This window comes from Syngnathoides biaculeatus, chromosome 16 (assembly GCF_019802595.1).
Source record: "Syngnathoides biaculeatus isolate LvHL_M chromosome 16, ASM1980259v1, whole genome shotgun sequence".
NCBI classification, from domain to species: domain Eukaryota; kingdom Metazoa; phylum Chordata; class Actinopteri; order Syngnathiformes; family Syngnathidae; genus Syngnathoides; species Syngnathoides biaculeatus.
The window spans coordinates 10,931,801-10,946,863 of NC_084655.1; the positions used below are offsets into that span (position 1 = coordinate 10,931,801).

The 15,063-nt window shown below is 40.8% G+C and overlaps 1 protein-coding gene across 3 annotated transcripts in view; it reads left to right on the forward strand.

The window, feature by feature from the left end:
• Positions 1–7,266: 7,266 nt before the first annotated feature.
• The window catches only part of pkn1b (protein kinase N1b), a 35,702-nt gene continuing 27,905 nt past the window's right edge, over positions 7,267–15,063 (forward strand). Inside the window, exons 1-2 of one of the 3 annotated variants that reach the window (XM_061846308.1) lie at positions 7,267–7,727; positions 8,232–8,672. In XM_061846308.1, the coding sequence (XP_061702292.1) occupies positions 8,646–8,672 (27 nt within the window). In that variant the 5' untranslated portion in view covers positions 7,267–7,727; positions 8,232–8,645. The other 2 variants (XM_061846307.1, XM_061846306.1) reach the window with 2 other exon arrangements.

The window sequence follows — 15,063 nt, forward strand, 5'->3', positions numbered from 1 at the left end:
ATGCATCTAACAGATGCACAAAGTGATCTTGAATGTCTCACAGGAGACAAGAAGAGAGGGGAATTGGATGACTGGCTGCAGACACACACCCTGGAAGACAACCGGAACCAGAACCATTCCAGCACACTTCCCATAGCCAATGGTCACTATCTGGCACTGGTTCCGGGCAACAGGAGGCCCCTTGACCCAGCTGTTGCAGCACAGTTTGCCCAAACTGAGCAACCTTTAATCGAGAGCAAAGACGAGTGCGGTTTGCATGGGGAACAATTGCGGAGGCTGGTGCAACACCAGGAAAAGCTTCAAGAAATGCAGCACCGTCAAGAACAGGAGAGGCAGAAGAGGCGGTGGTTGGAGGAGGAGCGGCTACGGCTGGAACAGCAGAAGCAGTTGGAGAAGCAGCGAAGGGAACTTCTCCAGCTTCAGCTGCAACAGCAGCAGCAAGAGCACCGCCACCGCAGGCAGGTTCTGCAGTGGCAGCTGGAGCTGGAGCAACAGTACCGCATGCAGCAGAAACAGATCCAACAACAGCAGCAGCTGAGGAGGAGCCCGACTGGTGTCATGCTCTCGCCATCTTCAGGCTTGTGCACCATCTATGAGGCCATGGAAACCAGTGACGAGGATGACGACGCCAGAGTGCAGCGCAACAGGAACACCCAAGGCAGGAGGATGATGCGAGACTTCCGGAGAGAAACGTGTCCGTTTCCTCCTCAGGAAGCAGAATGGAACAAAAAGGTGGACATTGTTCAACAGCTGATCAACCAGACCCTGATGTTGTCAGAAAATGGAGACTGCCCACCCCTGCTCCTCCTACCTGTGGGGACAGGTGGAACCTTGAATCCCTTAGATAGCAGCAAGTGGCCCAACGTGCTGCACCAATTTAGTCCTCCCACAGCTACCATCACAGCAGTCAGCAGCTACTCCCCGGATGGCCAGGGGGCCTCCCCACCTGGTGACTGGACTGTGGTGGAAGTGGAGACTCGACACTAGTCAACCAGTCAATAGAGAAATACATAGAACAAAATAAATAGTTGGTTCTTTTACAAATATACTTATTGATGTTAGGTGGCAAGATTCAGGGCAGTCTTAGAATAATCCATTAACAAAACCATGTACAATAGCATGACCTTTGAATATATCTTTGGGAGTTTGAAAATACCTCTGTTACTGAAAACCTGCTAAAGCACTAAATGTAACATTGACTTGTGGTTACCCAAAACAGAAAAAGGAACTAGATCTGGAGCATAAAATTGTTTGGCAAATCCACTTTGACAAACTATGTGCCGCGAAGCTCCAAATTTTAATACTTCAAATTGTTTTTTAAAAAGTTCAATATTATTTACAATAGCCATTTGGGGAAATCCATGCACTGGTGGTTCCACGCATCCCAAAATGCAGCGTTTGAGTCAACTCAGTATAAGAATTAACCAATGAGATAAGGATTCATACATTGTTTGGGAAAACTACTGCTTTCCACTTTCCACGATGTGACTGCATTAGCTACATAACTATGCGTTTGCTACACACACATTCTTCCAAGTAATGGACACAACCTCATACAGTATTAGCATAAGTCTCTATTCTTTGTATCATCAATGCAACACTGCATGTAATAACCTTAATGATTTTAATCTTGTCTTGTAGTCAATCAAAAGACTACAATGATTTCCATTTATCATCGATTCCGCTTAAACTATACCGTGTCGTTGATTTCTCTTAGCTGGACCTGTATATTGTGTGTTGTTCAGTAATTTTAGAGCATGCTTGACGGCTAAACTTGTTTTCATTCATTTAAAGAACTACTTTTGGTACATACTGTAATTATTGTGTGATGTGGGTACGACAAAATCTGCTCTACAGATATATTAATGGACTTCAGATAGACAGACAGACCTAGATTAGATTACTTTAAATTAGATTAGATAGAATAAGAGACGGATGGATTAGACAACAGAATAGACATAGTTTATATTACCATAGATAGATAGATAGATAGAGTGAAGAAAATAAATATTTGAACACCCTGCTATTTTGCAAGTTCTACCACTGAGAAATCATGGAGGGGAATGAAATTTTCATCATAGGTGCATGTCCACTGTGAAAGAGACAATCTAAAAAGAAAAATCCAGAAATCACAATGTATGATTATATATATATATATATATATATTTTTTTTTGCGATTTGTGTGATACAGCTGCAAGTAAGTATTTGAACAGCTGAGAAAAACAATGTTAATATTTGGTACAGTAGCCTTTGTTTGCAATTACAGAGGTCAAACATTTCCTGGAGTTGTTCATCAGGTTTGCACACTGCAGGAGGGACTTTGGCCCACTCCTCCACACAGGTCTTCTCTAGATCAGACACGTTTCTGTGCTTTCTCTGAGAAACACAGTTTAAGCTCCCTCCAAACACTTTCTATTGGGTTTTGGTCTGGAGACTGGCAACGCCACACCAGAACCTTTATATGCTTCTTATGGAGACACTCCCTGGTTTTCCTGGCTGTGTGCTTTGTCATGTTGAAAGACCCAGCAATGACCCATCTTCAATGCTCTGACTGAGAGAAAAAGATTGTTCTCCAAAATCTCACAATACATGGCTGCGGTCATCCTCTCCTTAATACAGTGCAGTCATCCTGTCCCATGTGCAGAAAAACACCTCGAACACCCCCAAAGCATGATGCTACCACCACCACGCTTCACAGTACGAATGGTGTTCTTGGGATGAAACTTATCATTCTTCTTCCTCCAAACACGGTTAGTGGAATTATGACCAAAAAGTTCAATTTTGGTCTCATCTGACCACAAAACTTTCTCCCATGACTCCTCTTATCGTCCAACTGGTCATTGGCAAACCTATGACGGGCCTTGACATGTGCTGGTTTAAGCAGGGGAACCTTCCATGCCATGCATGATTTTAAACCATGACATCTGAGTGTATTACCAAGAGTCACCTCGGAAACGATGGTCCCAGGTCTTTTCAGGTCATTGACCAAGTTCTGTCATGTAGTCCTGGGCTGACACCTTTCTAAGGATCACTGAGACACCATGAGATGATATCTTGCATGGGGCTCCATTCCGATTGAGATTGACCGTCATGTTTAGCTTCTTCCATTTTCTAATGATTGCTCCAACACTGGACGTTTTTTCTACAAGCTGCTTGGCAATTTCTCCGTAGCCCTTTCCAGCCGTGTGAAGTTGTACAATTTTGTCTCTGGTGTCTTTGGACAGCTCTTGGCTCTTGGCCATGTTACAAGTTTGAGTCCTACTGATTGTATGGGGTGAACAGGTGTCTTTATGCAGCTAACGACCTGACACAGGTGCATTTGATTCAGAATAATCCATGGAGTGGAGGTGGACTTTTAACGGCGGATTAACAGGTCTGACAGTTAGAATTCTATCTAATAGACAGGTGTTCAAATACTTATTTGCAGGTTTATCACAGGTCGTTAAAAAAATTATACATTGTGATTTATGGGTTTTTCTTTTTAGATTATCTCTCTCACAGTGGACAAGCACCTACGATAAAAAATTCAGACCCCTCCATGATTTCTAAGTGGGAAAACTTGCAATATAGCAAGGTGCTCAAATACTTATTTTCTTCACTGTAGAGAGATAGAGTATTGATTCCTTGGGAGGGATCCCTCAAGGAAATGAATTGTGCAGGTATACCTAACATTGTGGTTGTGTATCTGTTTCTTGAGCTATGACAAATTGCACTTGTTTTACTTTATCATGTGAGTTAAAGTGTCTGTACAGGTAGGTTTCAGTTCTGTTTCTTGATATACATGTTAATGGTACAGGGGACCACCAAACCTTCATAATGAAGTCTTGAGGAGTGAAAAAAAGTGTGATGAAACAGCCCATTGTGTTCATCAAATAGGATTATTTCCAGTCTGAAAAGGCTTTGGGCACATTCAACAGCATCCAGTCATAACATGTTGCTGTGACTCCATCGGACAACCACGATTTCATGGACCCAATAGAGGCATCAGTCATGGAGGACTGGAGGAAGGGGCTGTGGGAGAGAAGAAGGCCCTCCTTGTCTGGTTATGGGAGGAAGGTGCTGAATGGACTGGTGAGGGCTTTGCGAGGGTGCTGGTAGACAAGGGGTTGGGGGTGCGAGGTGGGGGGCGGGTCAGTCAGGGTTGCAGTTGTTGTCATCCCTCTCAAATTCCAAAGCTGTCGCCTCATTTCCTGGGTCGGCCAGCATTCAGGGAGTCGCCACAGTTACCGATGATGTCGTGGCGAGGGAAGAAGCGTACTTGGGATGAGACAATGCACCATTTTGGGGAGACATTTGGTGGGGAATCTTTCCTATTAGGTTATTATGAGAAGAGTTTATATATATATATATATATATATATGTATATGTGTGTGTGTGTCTATAGTGTATTCTGTATATACATTGCACTTTTTAGAGACAATTTCGTGTTGGTACAGGCTTTCATATCACTTAATTCTAATTTATAGAAATACCTGGGGCATGTTAAAATGCCAGCATTTTGTGATTAAAAAAAAAAGGCCAAGATTAATCATTTCAAATCGTTTTCTCCAGTTTATGTGATGTATAACTCATCTAAATCAATTACATATATATGAAAGGGGAGATAAAAATAAATAACAGATACTGTGAGATACTACCCTCTTATAACTTTTAGAATGAACTATTAATCCAAATAAATTTCAGTTCTGTTCTTTTATTTGTGTATTTATTTATAGTTTTTCTAGCAGAAGCCTTTATGTTTTGTTCTAACACTTACTGCTTTGTCTAAATGTTCAAAAAGGCACCAGTTGCAGCTGAAGAAAAATATTCTGAAAGCATGACTCTGCCGCCACCTTGCTTTGCTGTGATATGATGTTCTTTTGGTGGGAAGCAGTAAATAACATCAATGCTAAAGTCATTTATCGTGGTCTCATTTTTTTAAATCACAAAAACCATTTGGACAGGGGGGTGTAGACTTTTTATATCCACTGGTTATCAAACGCATTTAAACGTCTTTAAGAGCACCCCTGTGATTCAACGTCTTGGAAAAATAAACTTAATTTAAATATGGATGATAATAACAACAGTGCCACCTAAAGGGTGAGCAAGACAATAGCGCTTAAAAAAATTTGCAGGTACAGTACAATGTACATTGTACTGTACCTGCAAAAACTACTAAATGCAGTATACATGTAATGCAATTATATTTTCAATACTTCATTTTTTAAATTAAAACATGTGTACAACAAATACTATACAACTTTAGATTATAGGTGTGTACAAGTATTTATGTAAGAAGTTTCTATATCTGTCATCATTTGAAAGCAGCATGTGCATGATAAAAGCCAGAGTATAGTTTCATGAAAAATATATTTCGACGTTGGCAACCCAAAGTATGTTTTATAATGTGAGATTTGTAAGACAAATACTAGTAAGTGTTGCTGATAGCTGCTAGATGTGCAGATTTAATGAAACGTTTTTAAATGTGGCAGCTGTATGGAGCAATTAAGCACAACCAGCACGAACAATGCATGTTTAGAGACCAAAATCCTTCAAATGACATAGTCTACAGTACAGTGCCTCAATTCCACCCCCCTCCCCCTCCTTTTTTTTAATATGTCGTGTCTGGATGTAACTAACGTTGATGTATTTACATGAAATGTGTTTCCATTGAAGATTGTATTGTAATCATGTGAACGTTTTAAGATTTTCATCTTTTGTACCACACAGATTTTGCTGTTCCATTTGCCAAATCACATTCTTTGGAAAATTGAGAAAATCCTGCTTCCTAATACGTAATAAAGTTTGAAATTTCTTGTCAATATTTGTGCTTACTCAATTGTACAGCACATATTGCTTTCACACGCGTAATGACGTAAATGTGGCGTATCCCGTGAGCGAGTAGACGTGGTGTTTTAAACATTATTTAGAACAAATACATCATAGATTTAAGTAATCAGCATCACGCACGAGGTCAAATGTTTACATACAGAAAATGTGCTACAGTATCTTTAAAGAACATGACGAAGCCCAGATGATGGCTTTGGAAGGCTGACAACATCTGAGTTAATTGACAGCACACCTGGAGATGTATTCAAGGCCGCACATCAAACACTTGGCTTCCTGTTTGAAATCATGGGAAAAATCGGCCGAAGAAAGAAATCGGCCAGGAAATCAGAGAAAAACAATCCACAAGGTCATGCTTGGGTGCAATTTCCTGTTGCTTGAAGGTGCGATGTTCATCTATTCAAACAACTACTGTATACGCAAGTATAAACATCTTGTGGAATTCTCATTATTGCGGCATTTAGTAAAATGTAATAATTTTGGTGATCCTGACTGACCTGAAACAGGAGAGTTTTTGTCTGATTTGACATCACGATGACAAAAAAGAAATGGGGTTTTGCACAGTATATGTAAACTTCTGGTTTCAACTGCCTTTTTATTCTAAACACACATTAGCTAGTTTTATCTCATGATGATCTTAGAAACAGGGCGGCATGTTGGATTAGCTGTAAAGCGTTGGCCTCGCAGTTCCGAGGTCTAGGGTTTGATCCCGGCCCCGCCTTATGTGGAGTTTGCATGTTCCCTCCTTGCCTGTCTGGGTTCACTCCGGTGTCCTCCCGCATCCCAAAAACATGCAACATTAATTGGACACTCTAAATTGCCCCTAGGTGTGATTGTGAGTGTGGCTGTTTGTCTCCATGTGCCCTGCGATTGCCAGGAAAGCAGTTCAGGGTGTACCCTCCCTCCTGCCCATTGACAGCAGGGATAGGCTCCAGCACTCCCAGGACCCTTGTGAAGATAGGCGACAAAGAAAATTGATTGATGGATGATCTTGGAAACAAATCAGTATGATGCAGTAACCGCTCTACACCACTGTCAACTATAACCACAATAATAAAGCATTGGATCTCAGCGTGCCGGAGTACCTAATTTTGTGGGGAGTTCGTATAGTATACTGTAATTGTACAGCAATGAGTCGACAGCTGATAGCGCCTACTTCCTTGTAGTTTCCGCTTGTCAAGTCAACAGGTCCGCATGAAGCAAACTAAAGGGGTGTACGGAATCAAGCTATCACTAATAGCCTTACTTATGTGGTTATGGGATGGACCGTTATGTTGCACTTTCAAAATAAGAGCTCATTTTATTTTTTAACGTACTGAACGATTACATCTTTTTAGTCAAAAAGCTGATTCCCAGTCCATTCATTTACTGGATCAGAGACGGAGAATATTCAACGAGATGGCCAGAGTGATCACTTTGGGGTGCCTCATAATGTTTATTTTCCAAATAAAACGCAAAAGGGAATAATTAAGGTACCAATACAATATTCCTGTACATTGCTTACAATTCAGGCAAAAGTGAAATTTCCAATTACTGACTCTGTCAGGCTCATATAATTAAGGTAAGAAGGTTAGTAAATGCAAAATTCCCAGCAATTTGTATTCCTATTATTCTGACAACATTTTCACTGTAGCTCAGTAACACAATATTATTTTATTTTTCTGTACGCACCTTAATGAATGCATCTGCAATCTATCATTATATGTCATGCCATATGTCATTATGCAAGCCGCTTATGCTTACTAGGGTTGTGGGGAAGCTGGATCCTATCCCAGCTAGCGGACGGACTACACCCTGAACTGGTCGCCAGTCAGTGCCAGGGCAGATATCAACACCGTCACTGATCGGGAATCGACCCCACGATGCCCGCACCAGAAGCAGGCGTGTGTACCACTACACCGTCAGTGACTTCTATCATTACATATTAATGATAATGTCTAAATTTTATCCAGTTATAGTGCGAGAAGGTAACATTCCTCGGTTACTTGTTGGAGGTCCACTTGAAGAAGAGAGGACTCGTTCTCTGAGGGAAACACTCGCATTATCATTTCTCCATTGCATGTCTGTCACTCTCATCTTGCCTTGATTTGCTATGGAAAAAAAAAATGTAAAATTACACACGTATGTTGAGGAGGTGGGGGCGTGGGTGAGGGTGAGCAAGTTTCAGTCTTTCGTGACCACCCTGTAGATCCGCCCCCGTCCCTTCATTTTGTTGCGGTTAACGAGCGCCCATCCTAGATGGCTTTCGACTGAGTTGTGGGGGATACTGTACTCCGTAATTTTCCAATGGACACTTTGCTGCAACACGTGGGCTTCCGGGCTTTATTCTGAAAGTCGCCACCGGAAGTGAGGTTTCTGTTTTCCCTCCTTGAAGTGTCTTCGCGTCTGTTTTCTGCCCTCCCAGAGCTGCTGTTCCAATTCAACCGTGTCCGATCAGGAGTACGCGAAAGCCGGCGACATGGCCCCGGGCGCCCGCGGGAGGTGGAGCGGAGTGTGGCTCTGATTCCGGGGGATGAGCAGACAGCCACCCCAGGCACCCCAGCCACCTCCTCCTCGCTCCCACCACCTCAAGACACGCTGCACTGCGCGATGCGGCTCGAGGTCCAGCCTGGAGGCGACTGTCTCCTCTCTCCTCTGCGCTCGAATCTCCTCCTGTCCGGGTTCAGGTTGACGCTTCCTCCGAGTACTTTTAAGGGAGTGGACTGTTGCTAACTACGGCGCTACCGACGTTTGCCCGCTTTCTGGTCGCGACTAGGAATTACACCATGATCTGATCTTTAAAACCAAGCGGGCGCTAATAGGAGTCACCTGGAAGCACATGATGGCCAATAACAACGAGCTGCAAGTAAGTTCATCACTTTGGCTGCATCGACTTTGACCTTTATCATCCTTTTCTACATGCCCCGATGACGACGACGATGATGATGATGATGGAAGTAATATTTGCCCTTTTAAAAGCCAGGGTAAAAATGTGTTTTGCCATTTTAACATTAAAGTCTATATTGACGTCTACTCATTGAACAGGTTATTAAAAAAGGTCTTTATAGAGGCCGATGGCTTCACATCACCACTAATATAATTCAAAACATAACCAGGACATTCTTTCTAAGGTTGTGATTGGCAACTTCAGGGACTTGTTTGCAGGAAATCTTTTGCTCTTAGTGCTTTACGATAACATTTTTTTTAATTGATTGAGAATCAATTTGGAGAACTTTCACCATGTGACACATTTTGAGGTGAAGCAATCTAGAGAGGGTGCACCATGCATGGAAACAGTGCTTAACAGGGCTGTCTCGCAGTGAGTGGGGAGATCCTTGGTCGAATCTGAACTCTTTGCATGTTGTCTTTGACTTTTCTCTGGGTACTTCATCCCACGTTCTCAAAATATCTATGTTGGGTTAACTGAAGACCAAATTTTGTATAAAAGTGTGAATAGTTCTTTATTTGCCCGGTAATTAGCTGGTGACCAGTCAAAGAATTATATCGTCGTTGGGTAGCATGGTGAACAAGCGTTTATGGCTTCCGCCTCACGGTTTTCACGTTGGCAGATTGAATCCGAGCTGAGGCCTGCCTGTGTGGAGTTTTCAAGGTTTCTGTGCTTGTATGGGTTTACTTTGGGTATGCTGGCTTTCTCCCTCATTTCAATAACATACTTTTTGGGTTATTTAAAGACTCAGAATTGTCCTAGATGTGAATGTGGGTGTGTTTTATGTTCGTCAAAATGTGGCCCGAGATACCAATGGTACGTTTTTGCTTCCCTGTGACCTAAACGAGAACAAGCGTTATCGAAAACGAATGGATGTGCTAATAGTAACAGTGAATAACTTGTTTTTGCTAAATATTATTTCCAGAATAACCAGAAAAATCTGAAGTTCACGAGTGTCCCAGAACAAATTGGATGTTTATTTTCTTGGAAAGTTGTGCTTTCGTAAATGTGACCACCAAAATTGTGTTTTGAATTAATGTCCTCATGATCAAATATCTGTCAGCCACTCTGAAGAATAATCATTCTTCAAAATTGTAGTTTTTAAATTATGATTTACAAGTGGTCATTTGACCATGTTTCCTTTATTGACTCTAAAATAAATGATCAGTTAACCTGCGAAGTAGTGACTAAGTATTTATGGAATTAATCCTTATATTTAAAAGTTTTGTGCATACGTTTCATCACCAACAGAGCATGTAGTATACTGTCAGTTGAGGTTACCAGCAGGTTTGCTCAGAATGTATTTTTGATTATTGTATTTCATTTCAGTTTGTTTAATAAAGTCATTAAGAGACCATCGTGGTTGTTTTCTCCGGTGGCAGACACTGGTCCTAACCATTGCTAGATAGCATGCATGCTATCTATGAAACCAGTGTGTTTAAGTGTACTTTATTGGACAAGTCACGCAACAACATTTGCAGATGTTGGGACTTGGTGTGCACATCAGACATGGCACCTTATCTATTTAGAAGAGAATTTTAGACCTCTCTGATCATGAAAATGCGTTACATTTAAAAAAAAAAAAATGGTTTCTTATCCGCGCAAAGATCAAAAGCCAGCATCTGTGATGATATGGTGGGGGGTGGGGGGGTGTTGTTAGTGCCAATAGCATGAATGTACCATTAATGCGAAAAGGTATATGCAGGAGTCAATTAACATATGCTGCCACCCAAGCAACATCTTTTTCAGGGACACTCTTGGTTATTACTTCAACAAGAAAATGCCAAGCCATATCCTGCACGGGTTACAATCTGTGTGACTCATGGTAAAACAAGTGTGTGTATGTGTGCTAGAGTAGCCTGATAATGTGTGGTACATTATGAAGTGCAAAATATGACAAGGGAGACCCCTAACTGTTGAGCGGCTGAAATTTGTACATCAACCAAGAATGGGGGGGGATCCATATTGTTTGTCTGTTTCTTAAATTGAGGACTGTACATCCATCATTTCTTAACTGTCATTGGTAAAACAATTCCTTGCAGGGCAATAATCCCTTCACTTCTGCACCATCCACACATTTCAAATCTTGATTCATTAATTAACATCAGATTTTTACTAGCTGAGCTGCCATGCTAGCGCATTCCAGTTTTCTATTAACCGTCCCCCCCCCCCCAAAAAAAAATGTGTGAAGTATTTGGATTATTCGCACATCAGATTTTCTTTCATGACTGTGCACTTACAGCCTCTCGGCAACAACCAGAACCTTATCCTTGTGAACAGGCTCAATATTATTGGGATGTATTCCGTCATAATAACCGAAACCAGTAAATTAGTCGTCGTCGTCGAGCTTTTCTGTACTGCAATGGGGGGGGGGGGGGGCTGTCTGCCCACTCTAATGTATTCACTGATACTGTCATGGTGACTGGGAGCAGCAGCGCTCATCAGTGAGGGATGTGGCAGATGGAGATGGACTGATTGAGGTGGCTTGAACCCTCTCGCGTTAGGTCTTGTTCACTTTTGAGACCCTCATCAAATCAAATAGTCCACACAAGCACCGGGCAAATTCTGGCCTGCTCTGTTCTTTAATCTGGCCCACTGAGCATTTATAGTATAAAGAGTCCTGCAATATTTGTTCTGTTAATTTAGAAGTTACATCTAAATGAATAAAAATGTTTGATTTATTAAATAATTGCTTTGATTTACTATAAATAAAAAATACGTTTTTGTATACTATTAGATAATCCAATTTAAAAATGAAAATCTGTTATTTTATTGTTGAAATATTTTTTTAACATCTACAGTATATCTCATATTCAAATCCCCTGGTCCATCTGTCTGTTTTAAGGAAGTATCTGGCCCTTGAATGCAAAAATTGTCCCGCTCCAACTATAAAGACGTTAATGTTTTAAGGACTCTTTTACCTGATTTTATTATCTTGACAGATCAGTAGAGGTCTCCCAAATCACTTAACTCTACCTTTTTGCGTCTTTCAAGAACACATTTATTGTCACACAGAGTGAAACTCTAAACGCCGCTAAACCACTTTCTCAGTTTTGTTTGTTGCTGCCTGTTTATCTTTCTGCCCCCCCTCGATGACTTCAGGGGTCCCAAATCAAGCCTCGTGGTGAGGACATGAGCACTGCGCTGAGCTGATAATGTAACATTCACTAGTCTGCAGCCTTGCTCATGAATTGTTTATTTCTTTTGGGTTTTAAAGTCTAAGAGGATGGGAGAGTAGCTACCGCCGCTGCTGCTGCTGCTACTGCCTGTTTCCTGGGTGGAGGGGAGCAGCCAAATTACTTTTGTATTGATCATCCAGCAGAACGGAGGGGGCTTCTTCCATTTTCTTTAATGGCCTCCGAAGACTTTGGAAAGGATTCTTGATCCAACTCAGCTGATTGTCTCCCATGTGTTGTAATCCGCTGCGATGGCTTGGATCACATGCACAGCCACGTCTCTGTTGTTGTCACAAGAGGATAAAGAGGCAGAGGACTTCAGTGTATCTCTCACCTCCTGGGGCGGGGGGGGGGGGGGGGGGTGTCGGATGAACAGCTGCAAGGACTCCAAAGCATCCATCTCCGCCTGCTGCAATCCGCACACAAGTGCTCACAACAAGAATGGACTGTAGGTGTTGCATTATGACTCCCATGCCGTGGCATGCTTTGATAAAAATGGGAAGTGTGCTTTTGTCTTATAGCGCAGTCAAGCTGGTTAGGTCAGTATGATGGAGGAACGAGGCTCACTTGAATGCGCAGACCAGATTTGAAATATTCAAAGTGTCTTCGTAAGTTGAGATGCACATTTGTCTTTCACGTCACTTCTATCAAGCCTATTTGCACACCACTGGCCAATGTAGACACATTTTCCACATGTTAAACCACAAAGTATGTGATTTGAAGTTGCAATAATTAAAGGGCGTTGCCCTCTCAACCGTCCACAGTTCTAAACCACTGCATTAAGTGCAAGTCATTAAAGGTAAATAAGAAGGTTTAATCCATTAAGCATACTAAATGCAGACATAGCTAAATAATTATGTATTGTTGATGTTTGCTCTGTTAATGTTTTTAAACTAATCCGATTGGCCCGTGTCATTTTACCAGTCCGCCGCACGGTGGTTGTGGACCAGGGGCCAGTACGGCCCGAGGCCCATTTCCTGTCGACAATTTCATTTTATTTTTTTAAAACAATTACTGACAATGCTAACAATTCTCACTATATCATCAATGTTCACGTTTCCTGCATGATGAAGAAAAGCATTTTCCCTTGACAGTCACAAATAGGAACTGCTAATATATATCAAATTAGTGGTTTGTGGTTATGTCAGCACTCTAAAAATATTGAAACAATTAAACACATTGTGGATGTTCTTTTTTTTTGTGAATGTTGATTAATCTGAGACGCTAAAAAATGAGCAGGGACGCATAAAGCGTAGTCAATCTGCATCCACGGAAGCATAGCACTGCTATTTTTCAGCAAATCTCTCTCTTCACAAACTAGGAGTCCTTTCGTGGTGCTAGCCAGTCAGAGGCAAAGTTGGGCAGGTTATTGTTCCATAAATACAATGGACATGAGGCTTTTTCTGGAGTCAATAAATTTTCATTGTTTTGCACCCATCGCGCCCCTCACGGCAACGCAAGATGCTGGTGGGACGGCGCTTGATGTTGACTCTGGGCCACTCCCACAGAGGCTGATCCCTCTCCCTCACAAACCCAAGTAAGATTTAAAAAAAAAAAAAAAAAATCCCAATCCAAAAATATAAAATAACAATTCCCATCAAATCTCGAGTGTAAAAAAAAAAATCACCCAATTTGTGTTTTTGTAAAAAAAAAAAATACAAATCTAGGGATTTTTGGGAAAAAAAAAAAAAAAGATACTCCCACACAGATTAATCCCAAACCCAAATCAATATTTTACAGATTCCCATCCCCTATCTTTTTAATTTTTTTTTTTTTTTTTTTTTTTGCTGCCAGTCAGTATTTTTCTACCCCGGTATAAAATATGCAATACATCTGTGTTTGGAAATGAAAACGTGATGCAGTTATGTTTAAAGTCAATTTATTTATTTAAGAGAAAGAGACTCAGCATGGATGTTGAGTTCAAGATGGAGAAATATTAGAAAAATAACCCATTAAGGAGGAGAACATTTGGAACTAACGGCACTCAAAATGAAACGGCCAGAGTCATTTTTGTGTGTACTTCTTAGTGGGAAGTTCAAACAGGGAGTACTTAGTAAAAGTGCATGTATGTGAAATGCCATTCTGTAAAGAAAAAAAAAAAGGCGGGGTTTAACAAACAACCAATAAAATGTTTGAGTTGTTATTTGTTCAGGTCGTAATATTCTCAGGTCTACATTGTTCCAGGGCTGGGACTCATCGTTTCTATGACGTGCATCCCTCGACTCGCATAGTTTTGAGTGTAAAGTGAACGATGTTAATCTCATTTTTAATTTTAATCTTTTTTTTAGTTTGACATTTTTATTTCTAATAATAATAATATCTACTTTCCATCCCTCCATTCATTTTTCAAGCTCCATGTCTTTCCACACATTTTATCGGCCTGATCAGGTCGGCCGACAATTGGCATTTTTTTCCTGATTAGCCGATCGATTTTGAAGTCGTAAATGGCCGATCTGATCAATGATGTAATTGATCAACTGATCAGCTCGCAAGCCATTGAAACATTATGTAGCATAGCTTGTTTTTATTCATGTATGTGTTTAACTCGCTAATCGGTCCCAAAAATCTTTATTATGTAAAGCCTAATGATAACATGGACCATATATACACAAATATCATCTTATGAAATCAATACAATTTAATGTGTTGAACAAATACATTAATATGGAAGACAATTGAGGTTAGAATTTTTGTGTAACCGTCGACAGCGTTTTGGACACGTGCCCCGTGGAAAATGATTTGCTCAGCCCTGCCTTCATCAATATTCTAAATTACACCTTGAAAGAAACTTTTCTTGATCAAATTGTATTTATTATAATCATTAATGTTGTTTGTTTACTGTTGAGTCACATGAGTCAACTCCCTTACAGCAACATGTTCAGTTATCATATGGCAACTGGTTATTTTTCACAAATTTTTGGACATCTTTTTAAAGGGAAATTCCGGTGGTTTGGATTGACAATGTATCCAATGGGAAGTTATCCAATTTTATGTAATTGCTAAAAACAACATTTATTCCAATAAATAATGTATTTTTATTCATCTATTTATGCCAGTGAGGCACAATGACATACAGAACAAAAAAATCCTCTTCTATTAGATGGCAGGAAGTACATACACTAAATAATTGATCA